At 49.4% G+C, this 23,165-nt stretch overlaps 1 protein-coding gene and 1 long non-coding RNA gene across 5 annotated transcripts; one reads left to right on the top strand and one right to left on the bottom strand.

Moving 5' to 3' along the window:
* The first annotated feature begins 4,857 nt into the window (after nucleotides 1-4,857).
* TMEM268 (transmembrane protein 268) lies at nucleotides 4,858-18,591 on the top strand. 4 transcript variants are annotated; one of them, XM_005231392.4, is made up of 9 exons: nucleotides 4,858-5,489; nucleotides 7,863-8,196; nucleotides 10,110-10,219; nucleotides 10,769-10,876; nucleotides 12,109-12,258; nucleotides 13,349-13,459; nucleotides 14,959-15,039; nucleotides 15,951-16,130; nucleotides 16,958-18,591. In XM_005231392.4, the coding sequence occupies exons 2-9, from the start codon at nucleotides 8,091-8,093 to the stop codon at nucleotides 17,135-17,137; spliced, it is 1,026 nt and encodes a 341-aa protein (XP_005231449.1). In that variant the 5' UTR covers nucleotides 4,858-5,489; nucleotides 7,863-8,090; the 3' UTR covers nucleotides 17,138-18,591. The 4 variants fall into 4 exon arrangements, with proteins under 4 accessions (XP_005231449.1, XP_027633989.1, XP_027633988.1 ...); XM_027778187.2 differs by lacking the exon at nucleotides 4,858-5,489 and adding an exon at nucleotides 5,512-5,912; XM_027778188.2 differs by lacking the exon at nucleotides 7,863-8,196 and having other exon boundaries at nucleotides 5,373-5,489.
* Nucleotides 18,592-18,725: 134 nt separating this feature from the next.
* On the bottom strand, nucleotides 18,726-22,349 carry LOC106112074 (uncharacterized). Its single transcript, XR_001226216.3, has 3 exons — nucleotides 21,859-22,349; nucleotides 21,390-21,491; nucleotides 18,726-19,491 (listed from the first exon to the last, which is right to left on the bottom strand). It is a non-coding gene; the product is annotated as an uncharacterized LOC106112074 (long non-coding RNA).
* Between the last annotated feature and the right edge of the window lie 816 nt (nucleotides 22,350-23,165).

The raw sequence follows: 23,165 nt of genomic DNA, 5'->3' as shown, positions 1-23,165 counted from the left end.
GGAAATCACCCACAACTCCGTATCTGGAGTCAGGAGTCTGAGGGAACTTTCATTCAGCAGGGAGCAGTTTTGACTGCCAGTGCTTTATCAGAAACTCCCCTGGCAGCTTGATTTGGCCACTTGCAGAACCACTAGAGAGGACCCTAAATTTTCCTGGTGCGGTGGCTACTGCTGAAGGTCAGCGAGCTGTTCCTCATTCTGCATTGTGATGTCAGGCTGGCTGCTAGATAGTAACATAAATGAAATGTTCAAGGTATTCCAGTGTGTAAATCCAAATCTGGCAACCTGAAATTCCTCATTTTTCTGCTTTTGTGAGGTCCCTCCACAATTCCTGATAGTCTTTATTAAGCAGGCTTATTAATTGAGGAGGCTTTTTTAATGCTAGATATATGACCATCAAGCTTTTGGCAGTCCCTGTCCCCTTCCTTCTGTCCACAGCTTTGGGGTCCTGCTGTTTTCTCCCACGCTGGTGCCCTTCTGACCCTGGAGCAACAGAATGAGCTGACAATAAGTAAACCCTACAGAAAAGTCAGCAGCTCCTGGCGTGCGAGGCAGCTCGTGGGGGATGCGAGCAGCAAGATGGTGAGTCCCAGCAATAGCTGCACGTAGAGTAGCTGGGTGCACTTTTATAAAAACACACCCTAATTTTGACACGCCTAAATGCTCTTGTGCCCTCTTGCCATTCTGGTCTACCATCACACAGTCCCTTCTGTAGGTTACAGATAGCTATTTCAAAAGACTGCCATTCCTCTTCCTTCTCTGTGCACAAACACTGCTTGGTTTTCCTCTTTCTTTCTATTTTCCTCATCTAGGATCTTTCTTCTTTTTATCTGACATCACTAGTTCTTGCATTAATGCACAATAAGAAAGACAAGCCTAGAACCCACTGATCCCAGCTGAGGTTTTGGCTTCAAAGTGTTAAAAGACTATCAAGAACCCTCAAGATCAATGTTTTGTTGAAAAAGTTCCCCAAACTAATCCAAGAAAAGAGCATAGTTTAATCTTTCTTTGAGGTTGAAAGGAGAAAGTACTAATTTCATGCAGAAAAGATTCTATCTTGGACTGGCATAGGAATAGAAAATAAATAGGTATTAAATTACATTCAGTTGTCTCAAAATAATCTAATAAAGCATCTTCTGGATCAATAGCTGAATCATTATCCAAGACACATACCAAGCTTTCTCTCTTTTGAGATGCAAGAAAGAGGATTTTACATTAGCATAATAAAAAGGATAATATTTTAACTCTTCATAGGAAAAAGGCAGAAGTAGGGCAAAAAACCCAAGAACCACATTTTATGACTTAATCAAGTGTCACTTTTCATTTGAAACGTAATTTAGGGATATTGCCTGATACAGTTTTTATATTTAATGACTGTCAATCTGTCAGCTTTGCTGAGTTGTTAGACAAAAAAACCCCAAGCTCAAACAAACTCAACCCAGAGTCCGTGAAAGAAGGCTGTGTGCAGGGAGAGAGGGGAAGGGCAAGACAAGGCTTTCAACAACTTTGTTCTCCTAATTAAGGCTCACTGAAAGAAAAAAAAAAGAAAAAAAGATGGAACAGTTACCCACTGAAAATGCAATTTCATCAAAAGAAAATGAGATCTGCCTGTGTTGGCTGCCACTCATGGCTGCAGCGTGTGCAGCCACAAGACTTATGTAGGGAGAAACTGCCATCGCCCGCAGACTGTGGCAAATAAAGCAGAGTAACAGTGATGTGTCATCAGCCTTTTGGATATTGCAAAATGTAAAGTTTATCAAACCATGTAGTAAATATAGACAGAATATAGTTTTAGGAGTCAGAATAGGAAAAAGTGGATTAAAGAGTATATGTTTCAGTATTTCAGGCAGTGAGACTTGAAGTAGGTAAGAGTTGTCTCAGAAATGATGTTAAGAATGTGTAGAGGATGAGGTTGTCCCTGAGGACAGGAGGTATTGGTGGTTACAGTCAGCCTGGGCAAGCACTTCAAATGGCTGATTTTTTTTTTTTTAATTTATTTTTTGTCTGGAATCAGGTTCTCTAATATATTCATTAATGCAGCATGATGGAATAGGGAGTACAGTTATATGTCCAGGGCACCAAGCTGGGAAGAGATACAAACAGTACAGAGGACTGAATTACAATTCAAAATTGTCTTGATAAATGGGAGAAATGATCTGAAACCAAGAGCAAGAGATTCCCCAAAGAGAAGTGTAACTCTGAACTAAGAAAGTTGAAATCAAATCCACAAAACCCAGGCAATCAATAACCAGCTGCACAGCACTGCGGAGACTGTGAAGGTGAGGGTGAACTCCCTGGACTTAGCCAATGTTTTGTTTTTGAAATGAAGTTGCCACTGTACAGCGCAGAGATACGAGTGTCCTGTGTAAGATGGAGGTGAGAGAGCGCGCTGTTACACTTGTGAATGTGATGAGGTCTCTGTGTCCCGTTCAGATGCTGAGCCTTGAGAGAGCTGAAAATAATTGCTCTTTGAATAGAGCATTGAAGGGCCTGGGGAGATTTGGCAAAGGCACCTCAGAGCGATGGTGATGGGGAGGAAAGGGGTTATTTAGGCTAGAGACTCGTGACAGCGCAGAGTGAAGTCCTGAAGTAAATTAGAGGTGGTTTCAAAGCAGGCAGACATTTGATTTCCCGCCCTCCCCCCCCCAACCCCCCCCTGATTCGTTGAAGCTAGAAGTGATCAGCTTCATTTGAAGATTTTGTTTAGAAGTGCTTTTTTCCAGAAAGGTTGAGGGGCTGCGGGGTGGATGGCTGTGGAGGCTCCAGCATCGCCCCTGCCGGAGTCCTGCTGTCCCCATCTCCCAGGGCTGTGTGGCTGGGTTTTGTCCCCTAGTCCCTGCTGGCCCTGGTTTCAGTGGCACTGGAGGGAAGGGTGAGGTCTCATTTGACAGTAGGGTGAAAGTATCCCTTGGTGAGAAGGCTGCGGTGGGAGCTCATCACTTAATTAGTGGAAAGTTGAGACCGGGAAGCAGAAAATAGGAAAAGAGCAAGTGAAGAAAGATAGGGAGACTCTGCAAATAGCTTTGCCATGGGTTAAGGTAAGTCAGGACATGTTCCTTCATAGATACCAGTGAGTTAAGCTGAAGACAAACCTCAAGCTGCCTTAACTCTGACTTGTATAACACAAATCCCGAAATCTCTGGCCAGCCAGCACAAGTCGAATGTACAGCGGACACGATGCTTTCTTGAGTGGAGAAACCTGCGTTTTCATTCATTTTCATTTCATTCATTCTCATTTCAATTTTTGGAAGATCTTCATTTGCAAACCTTCATTTTTAAACAGGACCAGTTTCAGAGGATGTCAGCTGGGCTCCACAAAACAGAAGCAGCTCCGGTCTGTGCTGGGATCCTGCCAGCATCCTCTCTCTGGTTTTACAGTCAAATAGTTCCCCAATTCTTGTAAGCCTTTGCATGGCTCTCCACATTCCTTTCTAGATTACTGACTGACTTTGTAGTTGCTGCCAGTTACAATTCTTCCTCTTGGCTTTAAGATGGTTAAATTTCTAATGCTTAAAGTTTTGGTAGGGCCATTTATAGGTGGGATAGGAACGTTATAGACGTAGCTTTGCATTTCGGAAGCCCAGATATAAAGGCATATGTACAAATACAATAGCGGTTTGTTGTCCAGCTAGAATCTAAAATGTGTTGTTTATTGGAAGATATTAATCACTGAATATTTTTTAGACTATTCTGTGGGACCTGTGGCTATAGGATACCTGCTTGGATTTTGAAGATACTTGGTAGGATAAGAATTATGTGCCAAATAAGACAGTCAGAAAACTAACACCTGCCAAGTGTTTCTCAGCGTGTGGCTTGATGACTGCTGAAGTTGGGAAGAGTCGAGCAGGGAGACCTTGACTCCTTACAACCCAGCCTACAGATCCATCATCTCCTTTGGGCCAGAGCTGCAAGTTCAGGGAGGTGGCTGGGTAGAAAACTATCTCAGAAAAGCAACTGGAAAACCTTCCTTTCCATTTTGGTTGGTTTGAACTGCTGTGGAGCTTTCTCCTCAGTTCCTTAGACAGCTGTGAAACAGATGTTTTGAAAACCTTCAGAGAGAAAGCCTGTCAGTCTAAAAGTTTCTAAAGATTTAATAATGTGTGCCTCTTTTGCTACTTCAGAGCAGTAAAACTGGGATTGCTTTAAACTTGGAATTAGTTTTTTTTCAATTTTTTTTTGTTCCCCTCCACCCCACTCCACTCCCCTCCCAAATGAGCAGGATTTTTCTGCTTGTGCTGGTGGGATGAGGTGCTGATGCCAAGTTCAGCCCATACACGCAGGTCTTGCTAAACAAGAGGTGTATGATGTATGTGCTGCACATAATTATGGATGTTGCTTTCGAGTTTATTGCCCCCGCAGAGTTTTGCCTCAGGCATTTTTTTTGCAGTGAGCTGACAGTGCTCATTCTAAGCACTTCGGTCGGCATATTCTCTCTCTCCCAGGATCTTTGCGTGGGCGAGAAGAGGAGGAAACGAAGCCAAAGCTTTTGAGGTGTGCAAAAGAACCTAAAGCTTTGCATGGCCCTATCTTGGGTGGGGATTAGAGCTGGGCCTTGAGCTAGTGACAACAGCAAGGAGTTTTATCTGATTTTTCTCAATACCTGGATGATGTTCCTAGGTGAGTTGCCAGTTCCCAGTGTAACAAGATCCCGTGTGGGTAAGCGGCTTTGGAGTCAGTTCTGTTGCCCATGCACCATGTGATGTAATGAACACATTGCTCAGCATTGTCTGGAGCAAACAGGGCTGCATTAATTCAACTCTCCAAGAGAAGAACGGCATTTTCTCCAGGAAGTGTACACAGGCACTGCAATGAAGCTGTGGGTTTTTTTCTGCCTCTTTTTTTTTTTTTTTTTTTTTTTTTTTTTAAGCCATTCACTATGACGAACAGTCACTAAGATACTTGATTGACTTTGTTCCTGGCCTCCATGGATTTTCTAGGTTTTGGTGAGCCATGAAACGACGATTCCCAGGCTAAGGACTCTTCTTTCCCAAGTCATCTCTTAGTGTTGCCTCTTTGCATGAAAGCGAATGACTTCGCCTGCACGTGAACCTGTTCTGGGGCTCTGTCTGACCGTGTGTCCAAGCCCACTGCTTTTCTTCTGAGTTCAGCAACTGGAGAGGAAACTCTCGCCTGCCCTCCCTATCAGCTCAACCTCCTGTTTCGAGGGGGGCCACGGTCCCTAACCTGCGTGTTATCCCTGTTTTGCTGTGCTTTAATATGACCTTTTGCTAAAAATACAGGGCCTGTTCTCAGCCTGGAGATCTTCGTTCACCTCTTCTGATTTCTCCAGCCCTATCATCGATGCTTGGTTTTGACTAATATATTCACGGCAATCTGATGCAACGTTGGGATTTGTACTTCGTAAGTCCTGCCTGGCTCATCAGGGAGGAGGAGGAGGAGGAGGGGGAGGAGAGCTTCTGTCTGTGCCACTCTTCTGCTTTGCAGCCTTTAGGATCCAGCTCCAGCTCTGGACCCCCACCCTGCAAAAGGTGAGGATAACTGCATGGCAGGATCTTCCATGGCTGTGTCTTGGGTGGGGAAGCACTTTTGAGGAACTCTAGAGGGTTAAAACCACATTTCTGAAACCAGCCTAGGGGAAAAGTCACATGCACAAGGGAGATTTTGCAAGTAGGTGCTTGCAGCTCAGGGTAATGAGAGGGAGCTCAGGGGCACGGGCTTCTTGCCTTGGGTGAGCTGTGCCTGGTTAGTCCGTGGTCCCTGGGAGATGTGGGAAAGAGGGTGACCTTCCCTGGCACAGGTTGGGGCTGCGGGACCAGAGACCTCCCCACTCTGCAGTGGGACAGTGTGACACCTGGGCAGTGCAGAGTGGGATGATGGCAGGTAAAGGACAGTGAGGAGGAGGAGGGGGAAGCTGAGCTGGCTCCCCAGGACCAGAAGGTGAACTGGACCAGGTAAGCCTCTGCTGGCTGCTCTGGAAATGAAGCAGAAAGATTTGCTAAATGTTTCTCTGCTGTTTAGCTAGGGCTTGGAGGTGTCCTATGAAGGAGGTCCATAGCCTGAAAGAGGCAAAGTCATTAGAGAGACGTTGGTGTTGCATAAAGAATAAGAGATTAGAGAGACACTGAGCCCAGGGAGTGCAGGAGACGAGTGGATGCCCCTCATGTTAGCACAGGAGGTGGCAGAGGAAGATTCGTTGGGACCCCATCTCCAAACCCAGGCAGTTGTTCTGCAGTAAAAGGCGATGGAGCCAGCTGAGGTCTATGCTGCACAAAGAGATAAAAGGAAAGCTGCTTTTGCCAATGAGCTTGTTGTGGCCGGGGAAGGCAGTTTGCCTCCTGAGGGGCTGGGGAAGGCTGAACTGCCCTGATCCTGCTGCACCCTTTGCTGTTGCTTCCTGGGCACTGTCCTCCAGAGACTCAAAATTCACAATATCTAACCCAGAGAGTCTTCATTCATCTCTAACTTAACATGACAGCAGCAACAACAGGGTGGTAGCTTTTAATTTGCTTTTCCTTTTGTTTCTGGTTTTTCACTCTTTGCTTTGCTGCTGTTTTGTGTGGGTTTTCTGTCTTGTTTTCCATTTTCCCTTCTGTTTGATGGTAGCCTGAAGGGATTGAAGGCAAAAGGGGGAAAGGAGTGAGAAAATTCACTGTTCTTCTCCAACTTTTTTTGTGCTGGGAGATGTGCTCTGTTACACGTGGCTGGCTGTGCTCTTCAGGGAAGTAGCACTGGAGAGCTGCGCTCAACGTATGGCAGAACCACTCCTCACCTGCACTGGCAAAGTGGGTGCTGTGCCCACTCCGTGTACACACGCACACTGCACACCTCTTGTGCAATGTCTGCTGTGGCTTGTTTCTCTAAAGCGTGAGTTTCCAGCCGTCTGCAGGTTTTTTTCTGCAATCAGAAGAAACTTTCCTGTTGTTTCTCTTGCCTCAATTTCCTTTCCAGCAGTTCTTCAACCAGTGACTATCCTGCCTTTGTGCAAGGGGGTAACTGCAGCAACAACCACGGGTCAAAAATAAAGCAGTCCTGCTTTGAAAGGGGAGCGGGTGAGCTCCATGAGGCACCCTTACACCAAGAGCACCTTACAGCAACAGGCTCCTGGTGCGAAAGTAAGACTGAGTGGAGGCTGGAAAGTAAATAATAGCCTTGGAGAGGCAGCGCAGGTGCGCCTGAGCCATGTGAGTGGAAGATAATTGAAAAGTAAACTTCAGTCTCCCAAGCATCTGCTTTAATAACCACCCACAGGTCCTGGCAGCAGGCTAAAGACTTATGTCAGCAGTGTTTGCCTGTAAAACCCGGGGCATGGTGCCTGCTGTGGGGCCGTGCCCCATTGGCTTTTGGCACTGCCCGCGGTAGAGGGGAGAGGGGAAGGGAAAACAGAAACTCTTCACTGCTGCTGGGTGAGAGCTCCTGCTCGTCTCTGCCTTCTGTGGATGCATTTTTCTTCCTTATCTACACTGCTTCCTTCGTGTGGTGGGGAATCCCCCATCGCGGCAGTGTGCGGGGTGCCCTGCTTCCTGGGGGGGCATTTACATTGCCCCCACTTTCTTCTGAAAGTGCCCGCTGAGAGCAATAGCAAAAAGCCAGTTGGCTTTGCAAGGAGAAATCCTGACTATTCCTTGGCTAATTGTTTACAAAATGTGAATATTTAAGACTGCTGGGATAACTTAAGGAATATTTAAGGATAACTTTTCCACCTTTTAACAAAACAAAAAGTAAAAAGTAATTGCGGCGGAGGGCGAGCCTGTGCGTGCTGCGCTCATGGCTGCTAACACCTACCTGGTGGTAACATCCACAGGGAGCGGGGTCCCAAGAGCAGGGTACACCCTGGTGGTCTGTGCTGTTACCCTGTATTTGCTGTCTCTGCAAGAGGTGGGATTGTCTTTTCCTCTTTTCAGGGCTAGAGAATGTCTCCTTGCTCACGGAAAGCAGGGTCTCCAGGAAGTCCTCAGTGGGAGTGTGAATGAGGATTTTACAACCTGCTCCTCAAGGAGGAGAGCAAGCCGGCTGCCTGCTGCCTTGGGGTGGAATCGCTGTTTCTTAGCAGTGAAAGATAAGGCAAACCCACAAAGCACTGAATTTCTGACGATACAGCATAAAGTCCGTCAAGGAGAGGCACTTTCAGTATGGCCCATAAAAGCCAAGCTGGTGGAATTGAGAAAAACAGGTCAATTCCCTCCGTCCTCTACTGTAAGAGTGATTTAAAGGAAGGATCCCTGCAGTGGGTGAAAGGTAAGCAAGCAACCTGGTGCTAAGGCGAAAGGCAGTACTGAGTACAGTGCCCTTAAAATCACAGAAGACAAATTTTTCAAAGATGTTTATTAACAGCATCTCATGTAACTAACCATGTTTCATGTTTAGTTTTATGTTTTTTAGATTTTTAGATTTTTATTTATTTATTTTATTTTGGAGGAATATGTAAATAATAAATAAAGAATGTATTTTTTTAGGTTTTTAGGTTTTATGCTGAAACATAGGTGTTTCAGCATTCTGGGGTGGCGATGGAGACATTTTAACTTTTTGGAAAGCCTGATATATAGGAATGAATGGGCATCCACTTGTTGCAAAGCAGGACCCTGCAAGTCCTCTTCTCTTGGCCTTTAAAAGTCAAGAAATCTTTGGGAAACTTGACCTGTGCTTTCTAAGTGACTCCCTTCCCTGGTAACAATTTGCTCCCCCTCTGCAGCACTGCCTCCAAAACCTCCTGAGGTGCTGTGTAGAGACAGAAGGCAGCGCCATGGATGGCAGTTCTCACCGAGACCTCCACGCACCATTCAGCAGGGCACCCTTTTCGCTTGCTCTGTTCATGGTACCTCCTTAGTGCTCAGTTTTTGCAGGGGCGAAGCAGCTTTTGTCACTCCAGCAGAGGTCAAGGAGCTGAGCCTCTCTGCAAATCTCGGGTATCTCAGCTTGGCACCCGACTTTGTGCCAAGCAGCTTGGCCAAGGCCATGAATGGGATAGCTGAGCCCAAGGCTGAGGCCATTTGTTTTCATTCTTGCTTTGTACTTGCTGCCTCCACGCTCTGTGCCAGGAGGAGGTAAACCTCAGCAAACAGTCAGGACCATGTTACCCTGGAGGTTTCAGATGCATCTACTCTTCCCTTTTTTACTTGATGCAGTCATGCCCTGTTTTAAAGTAATTGCCTCATTTCGCTTAGCATCGCCTGTTCCTGAGCAGTGAAGAAGTGATGAGGATGGAGGACATAAGTGGGAGGGAAGGGTAAGGTGAGTGCACGCTGCATTTCAGCCAGCACAGCGGTCTGGGAGAGCACTGAGTGACAGTGCCAGCAGGAGCAGCCCCAGGGGACGTCTGGCTGACCCCGGATCTGCAAAGGGGAAGGACAGCTGGGTGAAACCTCCCTTAGACCCACTCGCTTCCTCCTGACGTAGCACAGCTTGTGTAAACTCTAGATGAATGCCAGATGGCCTGCCAGGAGATCACAGCTCTCCTGTGCTGCTCCACGGCGGCTCTGCCTTAGCTCCGAGCAGCCGGCTCCTCAAATCTAGGCCAGGCTGTCCTCTCGCTTGCTAGGCTGCAACCTGGATCTCTAGATTACATCTCTGATCCTAGTCCTAGCTGAAACTGGGAAGCTGAGAGCCTTGAGCAGAGCCCAGGAGCACTGCTGGAGTAGGGAACTGGACACTGCAGGACCTACGGAGTCACGCTGCAGGGCAGCCCTGCCACATCCCTGACAACGTGGTTATTGGAAAGCACTTTAATTTGATTGCTCAAACTTTTGCTTGTGGTGGGTGGGGTGAGTAGGCAATGGAGGATCTCTCTGAGAGATAGATATCTTCAGAAACACCAAACAGCTTCAGTCTATTGTCCTTTCAGTCAAGGATCAGTGAGGCAAGGCGTTATCCTGGGGAAGATTAGAGCATCATGTTATCTCTGTCTGCTCGTTCCTGGAATGTGTATGGGGTTTCCTCCCTTCTAGTAGGTTGTTTCCTTACAGGGGACATCAAGCTGCTTCCAAAGCTCCTTGTGGTGTTCTTAGAAATGTCCAAGGGGGAATTCTGGATCCATTTTAAGCATGTCAGGGTGGTCTACGTTCCTCAGCTTTCCCTTTGCCATGTGCTCCTTAGCTGCTTGGAAAAAAAACCCATTCCAGAGCCGTGCTCATGACTCCTTTGGGCTCTTGCAGAACCCTTCAATGGCCAGGTGCTCATGGTGCTCAGCATGGACAGCAGTTGCTCAGCCACCTCCTTAGACATGGAGCTTTGTGCAGAGAAGCTAAAGTCCCTTGGGGTTCAGGTAAGCTTCTCATGCGCTATCTCCCCTGGGCACCCTGCAGGAGTGAGTGCTAGCTGGATTAGCATTTGCACTGACATCAGAGACAGTTTCTGGGTTTTTATTGGTTTGAGAGTTGCTTGTTTCAGTTCAGCTTCAGTCTATTCCCCATGGACAGCAAGTCAATTGTAGCGATCTTGGCCTAAACCTCCATGAAGATACCCATTCGATGTAGGTTCTTTTGAATTGCTTGAAAGTCACTCTGATGGGATGGAGCATCCCTGGGACAATCTGTCTTGTCTTGTCCTTTTGTCATAAAAAGGTGGTTTTCTTTTGTGACTTTCCGTGCACTTCCCAGGGAGATATTACTCATTGCAAATGAGGCAAGAACACTAGTTTTTGGTGTGTGACAGCTGTATGGATGAGACTGGAGGTGCGCTCTGTGAGAGGGTGCTCAGGGACACAGCTTTCAGTGCCAGCCCACCCCCACGGTGGCTGCCCAAGCTAGTTCTGATGGGACTAGGAGCCTAAAACTGGAGAGTGGCTCTAGTTTTCTGTTTGCTCCCTGAGCAGGTGGCCACAGATCAGTGGAGAAGGTTAATCCAGGATGCGATCCTGAAGCCTGAAGTGAGACGGTACATGTTCTACAACTCCAGGGTGTTCCAGATAGCCCTCGCCGTGGTAAGGACAGTGGGGTCTTCCACAGGCTTGCCATAGACATGCACTTGCTGAGATGCATCAGGACCTACACCTGGGGTTCTTGTGCCCAGGGAGAGAGAGGGGTTTGGGTGGGGAGGAGACACTGCTTTTCACACATCCTAGTTGGCTCCTTTGAAATCCCAGTTCACAGAATTTCTGCAGATGGAAGGCAAGGCACCTTTTCCAACCCCTTGCTGGTAGTCCCACCAAAGTGGGCTGCCAGTGGTTGGATAACCAGTGTATTCTGAGGTTGTAGTACCTACATCAGACTTCTTTTTTTAACTTGATTTTAAAAGTCTGTCAATATTCTCGCCTTGATGCTAATTTAGACCAATGGATCAGTCAGCTTTGGTTAATGAGACAATTGTCTAGCCTTGCTTGTCATCTTTTGGTGAGAGCAGCTCCTTCAAAGACCCCATTAGCATCTACGGTAAGGCTGATACTTTGCAGTGTGCTGAGGATGTGATAAAGTCTGACTCCTCTGTTTTAATTGCATTTATTTTTTTGGATAGCTGTTATACGTGTTGTCTTCTCCTTTCACTAATGTTGTAGCAATTGGTGCTCAGTATTTTGAGGATTTTGGTGCCTGTTTAGTGCAAATGAATTATATTATTGCAAGATTGATGCTCTGACATGCTGTGCTGTACATGTCATATTTGCTTCTGGGCAATCTCCTGCCCAAATGCAGGCTAGCTGAACTAAATGCCAAAGGAATTCTGTTTTGCCTGGCTTTATGCAAAGACCAAGTTTGTCAGTTCTTAACATAGTCCTTGAGCCCAGGTCAGTGTCCACCATTTAAGCATTATTGTAACTGAGTACCCTCTGCACGACCTTGAGCTCTTTGACAGAGGAGCTTTCTAAATACAGGGACTATTAGAAGTATTATCAGTATGCCTCGGTGAGTGCATTTCTTATCTAAATTGAAGAACTAGGTTGAAATCCTTCCCAGGTATGAATCGTCATTAATAATTCACTCTCTGTCTTTGATGACTGGTAATTTTTTACAATAAACTAGGGCTCACTCAACCCTTCTAGTCTTTTCCCTATTTATTACTGGAAAGAACTTCTGTCCTTTATCACACTCTGAAGATCTCATGCGACTTAATTTATGGTAAGGTATTACCCTGTGAGAAGGGACTGGTAGTTTTCTTCTTCCGTGACTTTCTCACTTTCATAGTTTTGTGAAGATCATCAGTCTCTCCGGGTTTTTACAGGTTTTGTACGTGTCTCTCTGGACAAATATTTACTTCACAGTGCAGCTGTGTTCCTTCGGACGCTACTGGGAGGCCAGTGTGCTGGTGACCCTGGCTGCTGTAGCAGTCACCGTAGTTGTGATACTGGTTATCGATCGTCGCCAGAGGAAGGTAAGAGGTGTGTGGGAGCACACAGGACTCCCTCCCACCAAAGTGCTGGGATGCAGATCATCTCCTAAATGCATACGAAGAACAGAATTATCCAGGAAGGATATCCAGTGGACTCGGGGATCAAGTTCAGGCAAGGGATGTTATACCGCCAGCTTAGGTGTCGTAATGCCTAAAATGTTGGTGTTGGAGCGCAGCTGGCTGTCTCAAATTGCCTGCTGTCACTGGAGATAGGACAACAGTTGCAGAGCGTGGTTCATGCTCCCACAGCTGGTGGGAAGCCACAGGGGCTCTCCAGCAGAGCCGGCTCCTGCCCTGCTTCTGACGACAGTCCCTTGCGGTATCAGCTGCTTGTTGCCATGAACAGCATCGTTTACTTGTGTCAGTGTGGTGCTCTGCAGTCATGGTCCAGGCCCCGCTGTGCCTGCCTTGCAACAGGTCCCGAGCAAAAAGGCAGCTCCTAACTTATAGAAGTTGCAATGAAATTATAAAACCAAGGTTGACTGGGCAGTAGAAGGAAGCAGGGAGATGATGTTGGTGTGAGAGTCAACCAGCCTGCAGCATCCACTGCTTTGTTGTTGTCAACTTTTATTTGAAGGAATCATAGGAGCATGGAAATTTCTAAGGAGTGATCTGAAGAATAATATTGGAAAGGCTTGATTGCAAAATCCAGAGGGATCTTTGCACTGATTTTAATGGATTGTGGAGCAAGCCTCTAATGACAGCTGTGCAATGGTTCTTCCAAGGGGAACACTGGCAAATGTGTGGGTACCCAGAGGTTCAGGAAAGGAGCCCCCTCACTCGGGGGCTGCTGGGGGACAAAAGAGAGAAACTGGAAGTCAATTCCACTTCAGACGCCTTGTCTATAAAAGAAGCAATCCTTAGTGAGATTTCTGTCTGCACAGGTGTCTGCTAGTGGTGGCCAGGCTGGTACCGATGGCTGGTGACAATCCTGCCCTGGCTGCAGGCTGCTCTTGCCATGGTTTTCCTTTCAGAGATGCAGCGTTTGGGATTACCCAGCTGCAGTTTGTAGCTGTAGGTTGGCCCAGGTTTTGCTGTAGAGCATGTTAATTTTTCTTGCGTTCTTTAATAGATAAATATGAATACAGATGTGAGGCTGGCAGCTGTCAATGAAATCTTTATTAAACACAGTTTAATTCTGGGGATTACAGATGTCCTGGATGGGCCACGCAGCATCCTACAAGTATCCTTTCCATAGGGAATAATTTGTATCCCTCCTGGGTAGCTAATGATGTGGAGGTATTTATTGATGTTATGATCCATGAGGATTTCCAGAGGGTGGCATTTCTAGAATTTGGTTTTTTTCCTATTGGATGGCATAAGGGATTGGGTGTGTTTTCTTCTCCTATAAATGGGGACTGAGATACCTCCAAAGGCAATTGGAAATAGAATCTAAGAGGTTGAAGTGGGATTAGTGCGTTGTGCAGACAATTATTCCTGAAAGTGTGTTATACTTACACAACAGTGATGATTGCTGTCACTCTGCTCATAACAAGAACGTGCCTATGGCAAAAAAACCCCAAAAACAGCCAAGCACAGAACCTCCAAAACAACACAGAGTAAACCAGAGTCCCCATCCCTGGGCTCATTTGCTGCTTTTCAGAGATACCTTTTCTGGACTAGACAAAGATTTAGGGGAAAAAGAGTTTTAAGACAGCTTGGAATTGTTGAAGGAAGGTGAGAGAGATGGTATCTGAGGTTTGCTGGTGGACCTCACACCACCCCATATATACAGAGAGGTGTGAAATAGAAATGCAGAGGGAAGCAAGGCTGAAACGCAGGGTTGGAGAAGGGGTCAGGGAATACAGCAGGGGGCAGGCAGGGGAGAAGTCCTGCAGAACAAGAAGGAAACATTCCAGAACCTGAATTACACGTGTGTTCAGACCAGCATAGTTTTACATCTTGGTAAGTGAGGACTAATGGGACGAGCCTTTGCCTTTACCTACGTATGCCAGAACTGTCTGAGAGCAGAAAATAACCCAAGGATTTCCACTTTCCTCTGTCTGCTCTGGTGTCAGGTCTGTTTAAACCCTCTGGCTTTTACGCTGCTCCTGAATCCCCTAGATAATGGCAGCTTGAGCAGATATACAAGGGCAGACCTTTGGCTGCCTTCTGGGGGGCTGCTGCTCTCAAAGCTGGCAGGACACATCCCCAGCACATTGCTGTTGGTAGACTTTTCACAGACAGTGCCTCTGTCCTGCAGACAAGCACCGAGTACAGTCAATTCTGTAAAAATTAAATGGAATGAATGCCTAGAAATAAAGGAAAGCAAGCAGGAAGGGGTTTAGGGGAGCTAAGTCAATGTGACCCACCAGTTTATTATTTTGATGTAAGGCCACTGAGGTGAGTGATGGGCAATGGCCCTGGGTTATCCCAGTTGTCACTCCACCAGGCTGCAGGAGGTGTGCGAGGAGGACTGGCTGCTCTCTGAGACAATGTCCACCTTCCTTGCCACCCCTCTTCTTTTCCCCATTAGCTTGAGATTTTGTCTTAGCCCAGACCCTCTTGGTTTAAAATTACCCCTGTGATGTGTTACTTGGTTCCTGACTGCCCTGAGCATCCAGTGAGCACCAGTCACTTTAGCTCTGCTTCTTGCAAGGTCTGTACCATGATCCATGTGGAGGCAGAGGGCTGCGGAGGGGGAAACATGGATAGACTCCTTCCTTAACCCTGCTGTCCCAGCTATGGTTCGTGCACTTCAGCCCGGAGTGCTGCCTCCAGTCCTTGTCAGCCCACATCACAGACCTGCAGAGGACACGAGAGGTAAATGACAGTAGGCATAGCCCGAGCTCCCGCAGTGACATGTGCAGGTCCTCCCCTACACCCCGGATTTGGTGGGATGGTGGTGGGCAAGGAGAACTGAGTGTTTGGGTGTCCTCCTGGGCATCCCCTGCTGTGAACTGGGACCTGGATGGACTGGGAGGTGGATAAACTGCATCTGTTGGTGCCCAGTTCATCAGGAATTTGTTTAGGCCCTGTGGTGGGTGCATGTCTGGATAATTAAGTGTACAACTTTAATAAAGGGAAGTCATCAAGAATCAAGGGCAAATTTTGAAAGCATGTGTCACAATTTGAAATAGCTGACACCTTGAGCTGTCCTCCTGAATTAAATGGGATAGCCTGAGGAATAAGTAAACACTATACTGGGTTAACTGTATAAAATTTTTGTTCTCTTGGCCTTCAGAAAATGTTTTCCTCTATACGAGTGTATAACTATACGGGCACTGCGCTCTTCTGTGCCGAATCGCCCTGGCTGACCACGGCCGCAGGATGAGAGGTGAAGGGGGTTCAGCCCCCTGAAAAATCTCAAGGCTGCTCCTCTTTGTGGATGAACCGACAGATGCAGATCGGGAGGTGGACACTCACTCACCAATTCACATATTGGCTGATATAACTCTTGTAGTTTTTAAAGACCAGGTTCTCCATGCCAGATGTGACCATCATGCTGGGAGCACTTGCCGGCACAAGAGGCAGCCAAGGCAGCCGGGCTGGGACATGAGGACACTGAGCTTCAAGTGCTGGGCACGACTCTGGGCCAATGCCGTTTTTTACTCTTGGGATGATAATTCCCAGAAGTAAAAACATGCAGGAGGGAATTGTGTCCTTTAAAGGCTGTCCTCAGGACACCACTGCTACCTGCCTTTGGGGACCCCCAAAATCTCTTTCTCTTCCAGTTGTGCTTGCGACACAGCCTGGATGAACTCTGTGTGGTCATGGAGGCAGTGGTTCAGCCCAGCCTGGGGACGAAGGAGGACGCTTTGCATGAAGACTCCCCTCTTCTATCCAGTGGGGTGAATAAAAAACCGGTGACGTGCAACAAGCTGCTCCGCCTCATTCCTGAGGGCCCACCAGAGGTAATGAGAAATACCCCTCCCTGACGGGTAGAGGCACCGAATCGCCCCCCCCCCCCCCCAGGCACCTTGACTCCAGAACTCATCCCAGCAGCTGCCAGCCACCTCCTTTTTCACCAGTAGAAGCTCCTGGAAGCCTGGAGGTCCACACATGCCTTCTCCAGCCCTGACACTGAAAGCAGTTAATGCTTACTGAGCAGCTAGTGCTTAACCCTTGAGGGATTCATGGATTGGGCTCTTCCTTGCTGGTGCCAGGGGTCCCTGCTTGGAAGCCAACCTCTACCCAGGGTCTGTGCAGGAACCTGGCACCTCTGTCTGGGCTGGGGATGGGGCATAGACGTGCCCAGCCTTTGTCTCCTCCATGGGGTGTGCCTTCAAAGACTTGTGCCATGCTGCGTAACAAATGCGCTCTCATTCCTGCTCAGCAAGAAGCTTTGAAGGGATGATTTTGATTTATTTTACGTTTTTCTGCTCACTGTTACCAAGTGAATTCAGTGCAGCTGACATCCCTGCAGACTGAAGCTCTTTGGCATCTACAGGCAAAAGAAAAAGCAACAGGAGATGGGGACAGAGCGGGCAGGTCCCCAAGCAGCCTGGCTCCCCAGCCACCCACCGGCGAGCAGTCATTTCATGTCACTCCCCTGTGGGGACAGCGTGCCAGCACTGCTGACCAGAAGGGGATCTGGGACAGTTATATATGCCATTGGCTTCTGTCCTGTTTCTTTCAGACAAGGACAGTCCTTGAATGAGGGAGTGAATGGTATTTAGTGTATCACCCACGTTGCCTGCAGGGAGATGCTCTGCTCTGACATGTCTCTTGCTTCTTCCAGGTGATGGCCCAGCAGCTCCTGGTGATCTTCAGCGGATGCTACGTCCGGCTCCTGGTCACGGGCCGGCTCCCTCGAGCCATGGCAGGGGGGCACCTGGGGCATGGCAGTGTGCCCTGTCTCTGCCAGTTCATCAGGACCACCGCGCTCAACACACAACAGAGCTGGTTCACAGGCAGGTGACCAGAGGGGCCTGGCAAGCGCTAAAATAAGATGTCCATACACAACAGTGTGAAGAAGCTGTGGGGCAGAGGAGAGGCCTGTAATCGCTCATCTGGGTGAATGAGTGGAAATATGACTAATAAAACATGCAAGACACTCACCAGAAAGCTGCTGACCTTTGAGACCTTCTGCCTACCCACTGGCTTGGTGGGAAGGAGCTGCTTTGGGGGTGAGAAACAATCCAGGGGCAGCCTGGAGCTCCCTTGGGAAATTTCCCACTGTTCTTACTTGAGGGCCTTGGAGACCCATGGGGAATAACCTGTAGGTGCCAGCCCCATGCCTTCGAAATCAAGTACATGGGGTTTTTTAGTACAAGGAAGACAGGGAAAACCTGTACATAGCAGTGTTGCAAATGTGCTGTTTGCGCTGGATTATGTTTTTGTCATGTAGTTGTCAGTGACAGTCAGCTTTGTCCTGTGACAGACATGGACCATCTCTCAGCTGATGACTTGGCAAGCTTTCCATGGAAAAACCAGCTCAGGCTGGTGCTTGGTACCTGCTGCTTCTGCTGCCTTCCCTGGGAGGATGGTGATAGATATCGTGATGACCCATGTGATTAAGGTTTGAAGAAGGCACCGAGTGGGGCATGCAGGAGCATGGCTTCTTTCAGACTCCCCTTTCTGCTCCATTTTGGGACAAGCTAATTTCCTTCCCCCCCTTTCCTCCTTTCTTCTCACGGTGTTTGCACACAGCATGGAAGAGGAGCCAGTGGTGAGCAGGAGACCTCAGCTTTTGATGGAGTCTGTGCGGGAATGGGAAATGAAGTGCTCTCAGTCTGCAGGGGGTTGTGTGCTCAGGTGGTGCCCATGCACGGAGCGCTGCCGTACGGCCCCGGCGCTGCTGGCATCCTCTGGCACCAGAGCCAGGCATTTCCATGAAATCCAGGGGAATACACGCGCACAACCTAACCACACGGTGTGGCTGTGACAGCTGCCCTAGGAAGTGGCAGGGGTCAGAAGAAGGCCTCCTAAGGGCTGTGTTTTCCAGCCTTGCTGTGGCTGAGCGTGCTTGGGAGATGTGGCTCCATTCTCAGCCCTCCAGCCCACCTGCTCTCCCTCCCTCCCCATATCCTGCAGAACCCTGCAGCCCCCTGGGCAGAGCTTCTGCCGTTCCCACCTCAACAAAGCTCAGCATGGGACACCTGCCCTGCACAAATCCAGGAGGGTTTGAAAATTAAGGTCACTAGTTTGTGCACATCCTTCCATTGTGTGTATCCCATCCTACCACCGACCATTCCCCCCTTCACGTAATATCGTACCAGAAAAGTTCTGGTACCAAAGATCAAACCATCGTTCAGGGCAGCAGCAAGAGGCTGAGCCCTGGGGACCCAGGAACTTACAACCAGCTCTCCCCAGGGTGCAGGATGCCTCTGCTCCCTCCCATTTTGTTTCTGTCACAAGCAACGGTGAGACAAGATTCATCTCTTCCCACGTGAGCAGCAAGGCGAGCCCCGGTGCTGCCACTGAACCAGCCAAAGCACCAGCCTGTTCAAACACTGCAATGCCAGCAAACCCCTTCCATGACAAAAACTACCACGCTCCCAACCAGCCGCTTTTCATCCATCTTTATTGTTGGTTCAGCTTGGGCAGTCACAGGAAGGGGTCAGGCAGATTCCTCCCCGCAAATGCGGAGTTTGTGATCCTGCTGTCATTGCTCTCTGTGACAGGGTGGGGTTCGCTGGAGGGGGATCCCACTGTGGTCCCTGCAGTGCTCTGCTCTGGAGGTGCTGCGCATCATGCCGCGGTGCAGGCTGCCCAGTAAGGACAGCTTACTGGGCACAGAGAAGGGGGTTGTACAAAACCATGGGATTTCTGCAGACTTAAGCTCTAAGACCCCTTGCTATAGCTCAGTAACTGATTTTAGTCTGAACGCATACCGATATCATTGGGAGCACAATTCCATTTCACAGTATAAAAAACCAGTTTGCTGCTGGGGTGCAATGGCTCATGCTCTTCCCCTGGCACTCTAGGGCCCAAAAGTGCCCAGAGCATCTGATACACATTGGCAACCTATTTTTTCCTACCAGCTATAAAATTCTGGTAATGAGAGACCGATTGGGACATTTTCTATTGCTGTGCTTGTGTGTTGAGAGCAGATACAGGAGAGATTTGCTGGTATTTTCCAATCCCTGGGCTGCGGGATTACCAGCAAAGGGATTCCCTGGGGAAATCGGTGGGAAGAAAACTCATGGCCTTCCGGGGGGGACCATGAGGGCTTTTATCCTCAGGACCTGCAGGGCTGGTCTTGGATGGGGTTGCTGTTCCTGGGAAGCGAGGCTCTTGCTTGGGGGGCTGCTGCTACTTCGGCCTTTACATCTGCAAATGCACAAGCATTGGAGAAAAGAGTGGGATTCAGGTCTAGCCAAGGGGAGAGATTATTGCTGCAGGGATAAGGCTGGGGTGTGAACAGGCAAGGTGCTCAGAAAACCTCCTGATGGGAACCATAAGCAACATTAGATTAAGTGAGGGAGTCAGGCCAGGTGTACGACACAGAGCTATCCAGCAGAGCCCACCTTGCTGCAAGCAGGGGATAAAGTTTTACAGTTTCTCAGCTGTGACCTGGACACCACCGGTGCCACCAGGTTATCCACATTTCCCAGCCAGATCCGTCCAGATCTGTTGTACACTCCTCGTGCCCTGTCCTGGGCCAGCCTTCCCTGGGGTGCAGCAGGGTGCCCAGCTGTGGGCTGCTCCCAGCTAAAGAGAGGTGCAGATCCCCCCCCGCCCCAGTTTGCACTGGTGCAGCCCCCTGTATCCACAGCATCTATGGGCCTGGTGTGCCCAACCGTCCAGAAAGGCATGGGGCCAGATCCTCTGCTAGTGCCAGCTGGGCAGCTTCCCTGATTGTAATTAAACACCCAGCAATTAGCTGCAGAGAAGGAGTTGAACTTCTTTGCTCAGAGGAGGAGCTTGATTCTTCTCTGCAAAGCCCAGGCTCCCATTGCAGGCCAGATGACTTAACACCCTGCTTTTCCTTCATGTGTACTTAATTAAGGCATTAGTGAAGGGAAACATCCCCTTTCCCTCCCCTCATTCTCCCATTAACGATCCAGCTGTTATTTTAGGGGAAAGGTGATATTCTGGAGATTTTATAGGACTCCCTAGGCATGCAGTTCCCTTCTCCCCCTCACACGCAGCAGCAGCAGAAAGGGAAGGGCTCAGCTTTACATCTTTGCTGTCAGTCTCTGGTGACAGCCCCCACCTCCTGGGAGAGGTAGGAGACCACAGGGCATGACCTGACCACCCTGGAAGCTGCCCGGGAATGTGCTCATGCCTGCGTGCAGCTCTGGGCACGATTGCACAAGAGCAACCAGGAGTGACTCAGCCAAACCAGTGAAACTGGTAATGGTGGAACAGATATTTCCTATGCTGCGATTACTCTGTCTGCTGTCAAAATGTTTGCGTTCTGGCAGCATGCTTTAATGCCTGAGCGGCACCCCTGGGTGATGCGGGAGCAGCTCCCTGGTGAGCCCCGGGAGCACCAGGGCTGGGATGGGGCCAGGACCCAGGATCCCACCATGTTCCGCATGCCGTACCCGCTGTGCCGCGTCGGGGCGGCCAGGAGAAACAGCTGCTCTCAAGGGCATTGCATGAGTGACTTGCAGAGTCATAGTGATTTGTGTGTTTCAAATGGGCCAGGAAGGGGCTGGGGGAGGTTGGCAGCAAGGACAGAAATCTCTTACTGCCAGCTGGGGAGTGTGGGGATGTGTTTTGGTGTTTAGCAGGGTGCCTGAAACAAGGATTGCCCCAGGGAGATGTAACTCTGGGGAACAGAGATCAGTGCTTCAGCAGGTTGCATCCACTCATGCCTCTGATTACCCCCAGAGCAATCCTGTCCTCCCTTCCCAGGGCTGCTGTTTGCTCACCCTCTGCCAGGGGCTGGGATGCAGCCATTGCATTTAGAGACAAAACCCAGCAAGGGAAGATAAAACAGGAAAGAAAATAAACTTTTGCAACTTCTACCTGTTACGGTTCTTCCTCAGACAAAGCACCCAGCTCTGAGGAAGACTATGGTCTCTGGAGCACCGGCAGGGAGGGATGGGGACTCAGCACACCTCCCCCGCGGGCAGGGCAGCAGCCTGCCCAAGGCAGCGGGCAGCAACGGGGGGTGCCCCCCGCCACCAGCCTGGCAGCCCAGGCAAGCCCTGGCCCCTCTACCCCCAGCGTGACCGAGGTGTGTGAATGCCCCCGTCCCCAGCGAGCCGCAGACTTACTTTGGTGGGGGCTGCGGGGGGCTGCCTGCGCCGGGCAGGGTGGTGGCTCTTGGTGCTCCCGGCTGCACAGGGTCCTCACCTTCCTGGCCACGTAGCGGCAGGCTGGGGGGAAAGGGGAGACCTGTCTGCTTGCTGCAGCAAAGCAAAACACCAGCTACCCTAAAAAAACATCCCCAGAGAGCCCAGAGCTCTGGGGCTGCTTTGTGAGCTGGGGACCCTCACGGAGGAGGATTGGCTGGGGGCTGCGTTGGACCTGTAGCAGGTTACGGCCAAAAGTAGCAGTGGAAATGGAGGGGAATGGATTTAACAGGCTGAAAGGGAGTTACTGTGTCTGGTGTCCTGGCTGTGTTTCAAACCACTCCAGCACCAGTGTTTCTCCCCCCACAAGCAAAGGCCATAAAATATGCAGAGTATTTACCACGCAGAAATCCTTCTAAGCTCTCTTGCCTCAAATGAGAGGTTTCCTTACCGTTGATAATTACTCAAACCATTTTCTCCCTGGCTCAGCAAAGCTGTCCTTTCCAGCCAGCTTGTCTCTTCGTCTCCGTCCTCTCGCAGTCAGCTCTGCAGTGGTTTTATTTCTTAACAGCCCGGCCGCCTCCTTCCTTCCCTCCCGCAGGGATGTTGCTCCAGTTGCACGGGGTCACGTGCGGGGAGGTAGGCTCAGCCTGGCGCTGCCTTCGGGCAGGGCTGTGCCAAGCCAGGCACGGCATCCCTGTGCCTCCCTGGAGGGAGAAAGCACTCCGGGCACTGGCTTCGGGCAATGGCACTGAGGGGTGAGCCGACCGTGCCGGAAAGGTGGCTTGGTCGTGGCTGGAGGAGCTGCTCTTGGTGCTCTGTGGCTGATGAAGGACGTGGGTTTGAGATGTGGGGAGGTAAACTTGGCACTGCGATCTCCAAGCTGAGCTGGAGAGGGTCGCTGCGGCGTGCACTTTGTATGGAGCAAGGGTGAAGAAGCACCTCCTTTCCTGCTGCTGTCTGAATGCTGCAGGAATGAGAACGTCCTTCCCCACCCCCAGCCAGACCTTCAAATCCTCTTATACCACATCCCGTTGTATGCAGGGGAAGGTCAGGGTGACATCCCCAGCAGACAACGTGTAGGCAGTAGCACTGGCCTTGGTTTCTCTGGAGTCCTTGCCCACCTCCAGACCACTGCCTGATTTTTGTCCTCGGGGTCACTGCAACCAGTTACTACAGAAACGCAGGTTTTGTACATCTTTTGCAAAACCTTGCTGCTGTTTATGCGTGGTATGTATTCCTTAATCTCAGTCAGGTGAATTCTGAAAGCTCTTTGACCAGGGCAATGTACTTCTTATCTCCAAACCAAGCACTCGCCGGTTCAGGCAGGTCGGACTTTGGTTCGATGTCCTTGCCTTGGCATTATATACGGTCGGCCAGACGTGCGGTTGATGGACTGCAGGTTCTGCATCTCACGGCACCTGCAAGTCAGCAGCCTGGGCTGCTGCAGGAGAAAGTGCAAGGTCAGTGTGTGAGACAGAGGGGAGCTAATGTCGCCCTACCCCACCCTTGGTCTTATTCTGGTGGTCTGTGTCAGGAGATTTGAGTAAGCTCTGATGCACTGGATTGCATAAATGCGGCGTACAAACGTTTAGCTCAGCTGGTGTCCTGTCATGCTGCTGTGTGGTGTGAGCGAAAGGCAAAGGCTTGAGCAGACATGAAGAATGACCTCTGCTCTAAACTATAGAGGACTGCCCGTCACATCATCAGATGGATGTCATTGGAGCGTGAAGGAGTATGTGATGCAAGATCTGTAGG

The sequence above is a fragment of the Falco peregrinus genome, chromosome 1 (genome assembly GCF_023634155.1).
Source record: "Falco peregrinus isolate bFalPer1 chromosome 1, bFalPer1.pri, whole genome shotgun sequence".
NCBI lineage: Eukaryota > Metazoa > Chordata > Aves > Falconiformes > Falconidae > Falco > Falco peregrinus.
This window is presented reverse-complemented; position numbering and strand designations above follow the sequence as displayed.

Excerpts from the sequence above, each read along its gene's own strand:
- TMEM268 (XM_005231392.4), top strand. The coding sequence starts at position 8,091 with ATGGCCCATAAAAGCCAAGCTGGTGGAATTGAGAAAAACAGGTCAATT. Across the intron at positions 10,877-12,108 it reads TCCAGATAGCCCTCGCCGTG|GTTTTGTACGTGTCTCTCTG; the intron begins GTAAGGACAGTG and ends GGGTTTTTACAG. Across the intron at positions 16,131-16,957 it reads TTCCTGAGGGCCCACCAGAG|GTGATGGCCCAGCAGCTCCT; the intron begins GTAATGAGAAAT and ends TGCTTCTTCCAG.